Source organism: Pleurodeles waltl, chromosome 11, assembly GCF_031143425.1.
Source record: "Pleurodeles waltl isolate 20211129_DDA chromosome 11, aPleWal1.hap1.20221129, whole genome shotgun sequence".
NCBI classification, from domain to species: Eukaryota; Metazoa; Chordata; class Amphibia; order Caudata; family Salamandridae; genus Pleurodeles; species Pleurodeles waltl.
In genome coordinates, this window is record NC_090450.1 from 526,007,392 (window position 1) to 526,019,709 (window position 12,318).

The 12,318-nt window shown below is 46.5% G+C and overlaps 1 protein-coding gene across 4 annotated transcripts in view; it reads right to left on the bottom strand.

The window, feature by feature from the left end:
* The window catches only part of U2SURP (U2 snRNP associated SURP domain containing), a 478,698-nt gene that overhangs the window by 328,121 nt on the left and 138,259 nt on the right, over window positions 1–12,318 (bottom strand). For all 4 annotated transcript variants that reach the window (XM_069213906.1, XM_069213907.1, XM_069213910.1 and 1 more), the window contains 2 exons: window positions 7,211–7,422; window positions 6,404–6,447 (listed from right to left, as the gene is read on the bottom strand). In XM_069213906.1, coding sequence (XP_069070007.1) covers window positions 6,404–6,447; window positions 7,211–7,422 — 256 coding nt within the window. The remainder of the gene's footprint in view (window positions 1–6,403; window positions 6,448–7,210; window positions 7,423–12,318) is intronic.

A 12,318-nucleotide genomic window follows, 5' to 3' on the forward strand; every position in this document is an offset into this window, starting at 1 on the left:
TACCCCGACACCCCCTACCCCTAAAACTACAGCAACTCCCCATCCACGGCCCTAAAACTACCGCAACCCTCCACGCCCCTAAAACTACCCCGACCCCCACACGCCCCTAAAACTACCCCCACCCCCAACCCATGCCCCTAAAACTACCTGACCCCTCCACCCTGCCCCTAAAACTACCCCGACCCGCCCCTAAAACTACCCCGACCTGCCCCTAAAACCTACAACTACCACGACCCCCCAACCCTGCCCCTAAAACTACCACGACCCCCCAACCCTGCCCCTAAAACTACACGACCCCCCCAACCCTGCCCCTAAAACTACACGACCCCCCCAACCCTGCCCCTAAAACTACACGACCCCCCCAACCCTGCCCCTAAAACTACACCGACCCCTGCCCCTAAAACTACACCGACCCCTGCCCCTAAAACTACCCCGACCCCTGCCCCTAAAACTACCCCGACCCCTGCCCCTAAAACTACCCCGACCCCTGGCCCTAAAACTACCCCGACCCCTGGCCCTAAAACTACCCCGACCCCTGGCACTAAAACTACTCCGACCCCTGCCCCTAAAACTACCCCGACCCCTGCCCCTAAAACCTACAACTACCACGACCCCCCAACCCTGCCCCTAAAAACTACCCCGACCCCTGCCCCTAAAAACTACCCCGACCCCTGCCCCTAAAAACTACCCCGACCCCTGCCCCTAAAAACTACCCCGACCCCTGCCCCTAAAAACTACCCCGACCCCTGCCCCTAAAAACTACCCCAACCTCTGCCTCTAAAAACTACCCCAACCCCTGCCTCTAAAAACTCACAACCCCCCACACCCGCCACTAAACCTAAAACTACCGCGATTACCCCCGCCCCAAACCTAAAATTAACCCAAACCTCCACCCCACCCCTAAAACTACCCCAACCGACCACACCTAAAACTATCCCAACTCACCACCCCTAAAACCTAAAGCTACCCAACCCCCAACCCCTAAACTACCGACCCCCCACTCCTAACTACCCTGACCGCCATAACCACGCCCCTGAAACCTAAAACAACCCCGACCCCACCCCTAAAGCTACCCCGACCCCCACCCCTAAAACTATCCTGACCCCCTGCCCCTAAAACTACCCGACCACCCAACCCTGCCACTAAAACTACCCCGACCCCACCGCTAAAACCTAAAACTACCCCAACCCCTAAACTATTGCGACCCCCCACACCCGCCCCTAAAAGCTAAAATTACCCCAACCCTGCCCCTAAAACTACTCCACCCGCCCCAAAAACTACCCCGACCCCACCACCCCTAAAACTACCCCGACCCACCACCCCTAAAACTATCCCGACCCACCACCTCGCTCCTAAAACTACCCCGATCCCCACACCCACCCCTAAAACTACCCCGACCCACCACCCCTAAAACTATCCCGGCCCCCCCCCGGCCCGGCCCCTAAAAAAAAACAATCCCCACACCCCGCCCCTAAAACCTTAAACTACCCCAACCCACCCTAAAACTACTACGAACCCCTACCCATGTCCCTAAAACTACCACAACCCCCCCCACCCGGCCCCTAAAACTAACCGACCCTGTCCCTAAAACCATCCGACCCCCCCCCCTAAAACCTAAAACTACCACGCCCCCCCACCCTGCCCCTAAAACTACCCCGATCCCCTACCCCTAAAACTACTGCAACTCCCCCACCCACGCCCCTAAAACTACTGCAACCCCCCCATCCACGCCCCTAAAACTACCCAGACCCCCCCACCCACCCCTAAAACAACCCCACCCCTGCCCCTGCAACTACCCCCAACCCATGCCCCTAAAACTACCTGACCCCTCCACCCTGCCCCTAAAACTACCCGACCCGCCCCTAAAACCTATAACTACCCCAACCCCCCCACCCTGCCCCTAAAACTACCTCGACCCGCCCCTAAAACCTACAACTACCCCTGCCCCTAAAACTATCACAACCCCCAACTCCCGCCCCTAAAACCTAAAACTACCCCAATTACCCCTCCCCCAAAACCTAAAATTAACCTAACACTCCACCCCGCCCCTAAAACTACCCCAACCGACCACACCTAAAACTACCCCAACCCACCACCCCTAAAACCTAAAGCTACCCCAACCCACCACCCCTAAAACCTAAAACTAACCTGACCACCCCACCCCTAACTACCCTGACTGCCATAACCACGCCCCTAAAACAACCCTGACCCCACCACCCCTAAAACTACACTGACCCCACCACCCCTAAAACCTAAAACTACCCCGACCCCACCACCCCTAAAACTACCCCGACCCCAATCCCGCACCTAAAACTACCCCAACCCACCACCCCTAAAACTAACCCGACCCCCATCCCGCCCCTGAAACTACCCCGATCCCCACACCCCGCCAGGAAAACTATCCCAACCCGCCCCGAAAACTATCCCAACCCGCCCCGAAAACTATCCCAACCCGCCCCGAAAACTATCCCAACCTGCCCCGAAAACTATCCCAACCTGCCCCGAAAACTATCCCAACCTGCCCCGAAAACTATCCCAACCTGCCCCGAAAACTATCCCAACCTGCCCCGAAAACTATCCCAACCTGCCCCGAAAACTACTGCGACCCCCCCATCCATGCCCCTAAGACTACCGCAACCCCCCACCCCACCTCTAAAACTACCCCGACTTTGCCCCTAAAACCTAAAACTACCCGACCCTCCACCCCTGACCATAACTACCCCGACCACCCACGCCCCTAAAAACTACCTCTCTAAAAGTACACCAACCTTCACCCCAACACCTAAAACTACCTCAAACCCTTGCCCCTAAACCAACCCGACCCCCCACCCTGCCACTAGAACCTAAAACAAACCGACCCCCTCACCCCACCCCTTAAACTATCCCAACCCTGCCCCTAAAACTACCCCAACCCTGCTCCTAAAACTACTGCGACCCCACCACCAAAACCTAAAACTACTCTGATTACCCCACCGCTAGAACCTAAGACTACCCCCATACCTGCCCATAAAACTTAAATAAGCGCAACCCCCCACCCATAAAAGTACCCCGACTCACCACCCCTGAAACCTAAAACTACCCTGACCCCCACCCCTAACTACCCTGACCCCCACATCCCACCCCTAAACGACCTCGATCCCCACACCCCTAAAACCTAAAACTACTCCAACCCCGCCCCAAAACTACCGCAAGCCCCCCACACCCCTGAAACTACCCTGATCCTCCACCCAAGCCCCTAAAACTACCCCGCCCCTAAAACCTAAAACTACAAGCCCCACCCCTAAAACTTAAAACTAGCCAACCCCCACCCCTAACTACTCCAACACCCCATCCCGCCCCTAAAACGTAAAACTACCGACCCCCCCACCCCTGCCCCGAAACTAAAATTACCCCAAACCCCGCCCCTAAAACTACTGCGACCCTGCCCCTAAAACTACTGCGACCACCCTCCCTGCCCCTAAAACTTAAAATTAGCCCAACCCCTCATTCCACCCCTAAAACTGCCCGACCCCCTCACCCCGCCATTAAAACCTAAAATTACCACGCCCCCTACCCCACCCCTAAAAAACTAAAACTACACTGACCCTCCCAGCCCCGCCCTTGAAAACAAACTAAAACTACCCCCACCCCACTCTTAAAACTACCCCCAACCATACCCCAGCCCCACTTACGTGACTGTGCCCTCTCCGATCCGGAGTCTGTTTTACTCTGCTTTAACCATGCATGTTTGTTGTTCCGGACATGCGTGGTTAAGGCAGAAAAAACCAGGGTCGTTGTTCATGAAAGCGTTCCGCTTTTGTGGATAACAACCCTTGTTGTTAAGGAGTCATGGTTTAGGCTGCTTCCCAACTTACCTATCGCAAATAGTGAATGCAATTAAAACCTACATTGATCATAGATGGCTTACATACAGTTACAAAGGACAAACCTCTTGTGTATACATACCTCAGTCACATCCAGGAATCAAATTTATTGAATTTACCTATCTGATAGCAATCCTTCCTAAGCAGAAGGTGGGAGACTATATTGATCTCAAAAGATGAGGAAATATACGAAAATCAAATAATCTCTCAATACAACGTCACACTGGCTATATACAGTGTCATGAAAAGGCACAGCAGAAGACTTGGGACAGAAGGCTTTCTTTCAATTATACAAATCTGCAGCAGAGAGAGCACCACTGACCGCTAAAAGTCTCTGATGAAAGTAACACAAAACAACTGCTGTATAATATTGATCTGCCTCTGGTATCCAAACCTTCAACAGGATTAGAAGTAAAAACACAGTCACTGATCTTGGTCAATGGCAGGCAGAGCAAAATGGCGGCTTGCAAGACATGTATCTGTAACCAAAAGCCCTGCTCAAGAGGCGACCTGCTACCAAGGAATATGTATCATTCTGAAATTAAAGAACCAAGGGAAAAGGAGTGCTGGGAAAAACATGTAAATGCAGATCACCTGAAATATTTAATACAAGGACATAAAACCTGTGTTACCTACTTTTGTCACAGGAATACAAATCGATCAGTCAAGCAATTCAAAGTTTGGGCCATATGGTGAAGGCAGTCAATGACCATGGAAATGAACAGACATTTAACAGCACTACCGTTCAAAGATTGAATTCGATATTAGTCTGATGCAAAAACAAAAGATGAATATAGGAGAAACAGGAACCTTGCCAAAAAAGAAACATGATAAAAAACTGCTACAGTAAGGGATCCCCCTTCCCTGCCAGGAATTAACATTTTTAAAAGACGTAGCTCTGGGGGAAGGTAGGAAGTATTCCATCCAGGGCTCAAGCACAGCGTCAATAGTCTGAGGTGGAATTTCAATACTTTAAAAGGATAGGTCCAAGGATTCTCAGTGGCACAAGAAAACTTGAAAATATAATGAATTCTATAATATATTCTGTAATGGTAATTTTACAGACCATGAGTAATCCCGCTTTGCAGGCTTAATTCTATAATATATTATGGGCTCAAGCACAGCATCAATAGTTTGAGGTGGAATTTCAATACCTTAAAAGCATAGGTCCCAGGATTCTCAATGGCGGAAGAAACTTAAAAATATTATAATGACTTCTATAATATATTCTGTAATGGTAATTTTACAGACCATGAGCAATCCTACTTTGCAGGCTCAAGCATTTCAATACATGATGTCCGATAAACTGCTGAGCAAGTTCTCTCAGGTGAGTGAAACAAAGTCTTTTTTCACAGCATAGAACAGTAGAAATGGGATGAATACTACTTATTTCTGGACACTAGCATGAAAATGAATTATTAGGTAAGATGTGATTGATCATTTAGCTGCAAAAGGATTTCAGAAAATTAATTTAGTAACTGAGTTTTCCACAGCAAAATTACCAATTTTAACAAATGCCTTTAAGAAATTGAATTTAAAAATGGACTCTGCTCATGCTTCCTTTTAAGACTAAGCATAGTTATGAATTTGGAAATTATATTACAGAGCAACCTCATTTGACTTTGCTAGGCTTTGAAGGTAGTTAATTTACCAGAGTTTAATAGACATGTTTGTGTGTCAAAATTATTAATGACAACAAAAACAGTATTGTACAAGTAGGTGACAAGTGCATTAGTTAACCAAACACCTTGAGTAGGCCAAGACCAAAAAACAAATCTTTCAATCATATTAAAAGTACTGGAGATGATCGTACCAAGTCTGGTCAAAAATTGTATACTTTCCCAATCCATCCCTTGATGTTTTCCTGGTCCCTCGCTGCTGCAGATGCTTCAGCTGGTGTTGCTCACCAAGGCCAATGTCAAAGCTCATATAAAATTTGATATGTGAAGAATTTTTAATGATTCAGCGAGTGATGTGCTCTGTCCTTGGGGGATAAAAGCTTTAGCTTGACTGAGCAAGAGTATACCACAATATTTTTCTTTGTGCATTCCATGAGAAAAGGAGTATGCAAATATATTCTGATTCAAATTCAGTAGCTATTCTTTTCCTGTGTCATCATAATGTGTTTTTTCTCCATACTTGAAGAAAACACAAAAACGTTTACTGCACAAGAATGCAAACCAGGAGTTGCATGCAAAAAATACACAATGTAAGACAGCAATGTAACTACGAAAACAATATTATATAGGACAGCCATGCAAGAAAATGTTTAAGCATAAAATGAACTTGCTGCCTTGCTCCAATGTGTCAGTTAGAAATAAACATACAATTAACTAAGGAGTTAAAAGATAATCTCACTGATATACAAGCCTGAGGATGGAAAAAAACAATGTGGGATAAGTAACTGATCACATCCTAACATATAAAGGAACCATTGCTCAGTGAAGCTATTACCTTCCTGTAGGACCACAATTCACTTTTTCAATTCAGAAGGGGCATTTTCTATATTGTTATCAGTAATAATAAAGAAAAACATGTACCTTTCTGTTGGGATAACCACTTTGACTATGGCTTGCGACAGAGTCTGTATATGAAGTCACATCAGATAATAAACATAGAATATGTGAGTATTGTTAACAAGGGAGAAGCAAAAAAATACACATATGCATTAATATATGACATTCAATATAAATTCTTCAGGCAAATAATTGCTGCAAAGTGTCATATGAAAAACACAGTCACACACTATAAAGAAGCTGTGGTTTTAATGCTAACATCACAATTACGAAGCAAATCAACAAACACACCAAATACACGCTACTCCAAGCTTCGTAAATTATATAAGGGTCTTACAATTATTGTACATTTCTAATATGCCCACCCACCAAATAGATCCTTCTTTTTTACTGTAGTTTATATTGTGATAGCATGCTCAAGTGTGAACATTATTTCAAATATACTTACCAGCTGCTTGGAAAACTAAGGGGGGGGGGTGGGAGGACTAGTGAAATTATACTTGTATTCTATGTTCTCAACTATTCTGAAACATCTACCTGCTTTAACAAATTGTATAATTTACTAATACAGTCCCTCAAATATGCCAATTACACAAGCAGGACAACACTTACATTAATTCAATAGGTTATAAAACACTATTGTCTATGGCCCGGGATAAAGTGGTGCTCCACGTGATATGATATTGGTCTGTAACTTCAACAACATACAATGGAGAAAACAAAAACCTAATGATATTAACAAGGGCCACCAAAAATTATTTAATTTTACAAGACTACCGCAGATTTAGAATTTAAAATTGGATACAACCATCTGCATGTTGTTCAAATTACCTTCTCAAAATCCTCCTTGTTCTTGGGAGGTGGTAACAGTGGTGCATTGGGATTCTTCAACCGCTCCCTTGGTTGTGCATTGAAAGGTAATCCTGATGGTGGTGGTGGGAGTGTATGCTCCATCATAGAAGGTGGAATGTATATAGGATGTGGAGGAATAGGAACAGCTTTGCCCCAGCCAAGTTTCATTTCAAAGTTCTGGATTAACTTTCCTTTTAACAAAAACAGACAAGGAAATTCATTTAGTGCTGTGCAAACAATGCAACACAACCCTACCTAGAAGAGACATCAGAGGCTCAACATTTTATTGATAAAAAACTTCCACTAGTGAGTGTTTTTCTTCCAGTGTATTAGGGTTTAGGTGAAAATATCAACATTTGAAATACATAAATTGTGCCATAAATCCCACTGATCGTCGAATTTAAATGCTTCTTTGTGCAGGAGGTAGGGGGAGAGGACACTGCAAAATTTCACTGTCAGACACCAAAGGCGCCTTATACTGCCCAATAGCAAGTGTTGAGTGGCAGGGTCTCCCTGTTTGGAATGTGTCTGTAATTGTTTGTATCTTTTATCCTACGGGCATGAAATAACCCAAGGACAAGAGTTAGTAGTGGAAAGGGTAAAATAATGTTTTAGATTTTTATGCAGGAGTCAGATTTAAAAAGGAATAGATTTTCTACCACTAAAACAAATCCAACAGAAACAGGACGTTTACTCTTGTCTTTTCAACTGGACTTCATTTTTACTGATGAAACACCTAGCATTTCACTTCTTTTCTGTGATTCTAAGTATTTTTTCTAACGCTGTAGAAAAGGCTATTTAAATATGGTAACAATCTTTTTTTGTTGATACTTTAGCTACCTGAAGACTACTGCCTGGGGATGTTCACCAGGTAAGTAGACTGGATCCGTTATGGTTGGCGAGTTGGAATTCCCTTTCTCTGAAGGACCACCACCAGAGGTGCAGTTGGCCCCGGTACCTATACCGGGGCCCCTGCCCGATACTCTGCCTTCAGGGTTCTTACCGAAGCCGCTTCAGGTCTACCCTGAGTTATAGGTACCAATTTCTCCCCCATTCCGCTCAATGCGCCCGTCCCCAGTGAGCCTAGTGATGCAAGCTTCTTGCTGCCTGAAGCTAGTTCCTGGTGCCTTTACTATTAACCCAGAAGACGGATAATCTTAAAGGATGGAAGCAGGATTTTTTTTTAGCAGGCAACCTAGCCCTCAAATCAGTAAACGCCACATGCCTGAAAATATACTCACTCCCTGTGGGATGTGGTGCAGTTATTTTATACCTATTATATAGGATGACCCCAGGGAGAATTTTGCAGAGGTGGTACTTCATGGCCAGAATGTCTTTGGGCAAACTTTTAGAGCTGGCCTGGACACCGTGAATTTTTTGGTAAGAGTTTTGGGATAATCAGTTGCTTTTAGACGGCATACCTGGCTCAGTGTGTCTGTTTTTAGCTTTTCTAATGAGGTCCTGGTGACATAGATGGATTTGCTGTAAAATTAGGCATCCGTTTTGGAGAAAACTTGGATTCCACAGTGGAAATATTCAAGGTTGAGCAGAGCAACAGCTATGTCCTTGAGGCTTCAATCTCCACTAAGAGTTTAGCAGAAGTGTAGGATGTTTTTAGAGTACTCAAAAGGCATTCCTCCTCCTCCTATTCCTATTCCTCCTCCTCCTCCTCCTCCTCCTCCTCCTCTTATTCCTCCTCCTCTTATTCCTCCTCCTCCTCCTCTTATTCCTCCTCTTATTCCTCCTCCTCCTCTTATTCCTCCTCCTCTTATTCCTCCTCCTCTTATTCCTCCTCTTATTCCTCCTCCTCCTCCTCCTCTTATTCCTCCTCCTCCTCTTATTCCTCTTATTCCTCCTCCTCCTCTTATTCCTCCTCCTCCTCTTATTCCTCTTATTCCTCCTCCTCTTATTCCTCTTATTCCTCCTCCTCCTCCTCTTATTCCTCCTCCTCCTCTTATTCCTCTTATTCCTCCTCCTCTTATTCCTCCTCCTCCTCTTATTCCTCCTCCTCCTCCTCTTATTCCTCCTCCTCCTCCTCTTATTCCTCCTCCTCTTATTCCTCCTATTCCTCCTCCTCTTATTCCTCCTCCTCCTCTTATTCCTCCTCCTCCTCCTCCTTATTCCTCCTCCTCCTCCTCTTATTCCTCCTCCTCCTCCTCTTATTCCTCCTCCTCTTATTCCTCTTATTCCTCCTCCTCCTCCTCTTATTCCTCCTCCTCCTCTTATTCCTCTTATTCCTCCTCCTCCTCTTATTCCTCCTCCTCCTCCTCCTCCTATTCCTCCTCCTCCTCCTCCTCCTATTCCTCCTCCTCCTCCTCCTCTTATTCCTCCTCCTCCTCCTCCTCTTATTCCTCCTCCTCCTCTTATTCCTCCTCTTATTCCTCCTCCTCCTCTTATTCCTCCTCCTCCTCTTATTCCTCCTCCTCCTCCTCCTCTTATTCCTTATTCCTCCTCCTCCTCCTCTTATTCCTCCTCCTCCTCCTCTTATTCCTCCTCCTCCTCCTCCTCTTATTCCTCTTATTCCTCCTCCTCTTATTCCTCCTCCTCCTCCTCCTCCTCTTATTCCTCCTCCTCCTCCTCCTCCTCTTATTCCTCCTCCTCCTCCTCCTCCTCCTCCTCTTATTCCTCCTCTTATTCCTCCTCCTCCTCCTCTTATTCCTCCTCCTCTTATTCCTCCTCCTCCTCTTATTCCTCCTCCTCTTATTCCTCCTCCTCCTCCTCTTATTCCTCCTCCTCTTATTCCTCCTCCTCCTCCTCCTCCTCTTATTCCTCCTCCTCTTATTCCTCCTCCTCCTCCTCCTATTCCTACTCCTATTCCTCCTCCTCCTCCTTATTCCTCCTCCTATTCCTACTCCTATTCCTCCTCCTCCTCCTTATTCCTCCTCCTCCTCCTATTCCTACTCCTATTCCTCCTCCTCCTCCTTATTCCTCCTCCTATTCCTACTCCTATTCCTCCTCCTTATTCCTCCTCCTATTCCTATTCCTACTCCTCCTCCTCCTCCTATTCCTCCTCCTCCTCCTATTCCTCCTCCTATTCCTATTCCTCCTCCTATTCCTACTCCTCCTCCTATTCCTATTCCTCCTCCTCCTATTCCTACTCCTCCTCCTATTCCTATTCCTCCTCCTATTCCTACTCCTCCTCCTATTCCTATTCCTCCTCCTATTCCTACTCCTCCTCCTATTCCTACTCCTCCTCCTATTCCTCCTCCTCCTACTCCTCCTCCTATTCCTCCTCCTATTCCTACTCCTCCTATTCCTCCTCCTACTCCTATTCCTCCTCCTACTCCTATTCCTCCTACTCCTATTCCTCCTCCTATTCCTCCTCCTATTCCTCCTCCTATTCCTATTCCTCCTCCTCCTCCTCCTCCTCCTACTCCTACTCCTACTCCTACTCCTCCTCCTCCTCCTATTCCTACTCCTATTCCTCCTCCTCCTCCTCCTTATTCCTCCTCCTCCTCCTATTCCTACTCCTATTCCTCCTCCTCCTCCTTATTCCTCCTCCTCCTCCTATTCCTACTCCTATTCCTCCTCCTCCTCCTTATTCCTCCTCCTATTCCTACTCCTATTCCTCCTCCTCCTCCTTATTCCTCCTCCTATTCCTATTCCTATTCCTACTCCTCCTCCTCCTCCTCCTCCTATTCCTCCTCCTATTCCTACTCCTCCTCCTCCTCCTATTCCTACTCCTCCTCCTATTCCTATTCCTCCTCCTATTCCTACTCCTCCTCCTATTCCTACTCCTCCTCCTATTCCTATTCCTCCTCCTATTCCTACTCCTCCTCCTACTCCTCCTCCTCCTCCTCCTCCTATTCCTCCTCCTATTCCTCCTCCTCCTATTCCTCCTCCTCCTATTCCTCCTCCTCCTATTCCTCCTCCTCCTATTCCTACTCCTACTCCTATTCCTCCTCCTCCTCCTACTCCTACTCCTACTCCTACTCCTACTCCTATTTGTAGGAAGTTGGCTCTGTATGCACTATTTCAAAGTAAGGAATAGTATGCACAGAGTCCAAGGGTTCCCCTTAGAGGTAAGATAGTGGCAAAAAGAGATAATACTAATGCTCTATTTTGTGGTAGAGTGGTCGAGCAATAGGCTTATCAAAGGAGTAGTGTTAAGCATTTGTTGTACATACACACAGGCAATAAATGAGGAACACACACTCAGAGACAATTCCAGGCCAATTGGTTTTTGTATAGAAACACATCTTTTCTTAGTTTATTTTAAGAACCACAGGTTCAAATTCTACATGTAATATCTCATTTGAAAGGTATTGCAGGTAAGTACTTTAGGAACTTTGAATAATCACAATAGCATATATACTTTTTACATAAAACACATATAGCTATTTCAAAAGTGGACACAGTGCAATTGTCACAGTTCCTAGGGGAGTTGAGTTATTGTTAGTTCTTGCAGGTAAGTAAACCACCTAAGGGGTTCAAATTGGGGTCCAAGGTAGCCCACCGTTGGGGGTTCAGAGCAACCCCAAAGTCACCACACCAGCAGCTCAGGGCCGGTCAGGTGCAGAGTTCAAAGTGGTGCCCAAAACACACAGGCTTCCAGGGATGTGGAATTCCTATCGCCCGACGCCAGGGACATCTTGCCAGGGATAATGCTGTTCGAACTTGTATTTATGGTTCATTATTTGAAAGCCTTCATTATTAGGGTGAGTGCTGTAAATAAATGTTTTAAGGTCACACTTCACTACTGACGTTGGTTCCAGTACAAAAAAAAACAGGGCCGCTGTTCTCGGGAGTTTCTTGGTCCTTTTAGAGCAGGGCAGTCCTCTGAGGATTCAGAGGTCGCTGGTCCTGGGGAAAGCGTCGCTGGAGCAGTTTTCTTCCGAAGGGGGGAGACAGGCCGGTAGAGCTGGGGCCAAGGCAGTTGGTGTCTCCGTCTTCTCTGCAGGGTTTTTCAGCTCAGCAGTCCTCTTCTTCTTAGGTTGCAGGAATCTGAGTTCCTAGGTTCAGAGGAGCCCTTAAATACTAAATTTAAGGGCGTGTTTAGATCTGGGGGGTTAGTAGCCAATGGCTACTAGCCCTGAGGGTGGGTACACCCTCTTTGTGCCTCCTCCCAAGGGGAGGGGGTCACATTC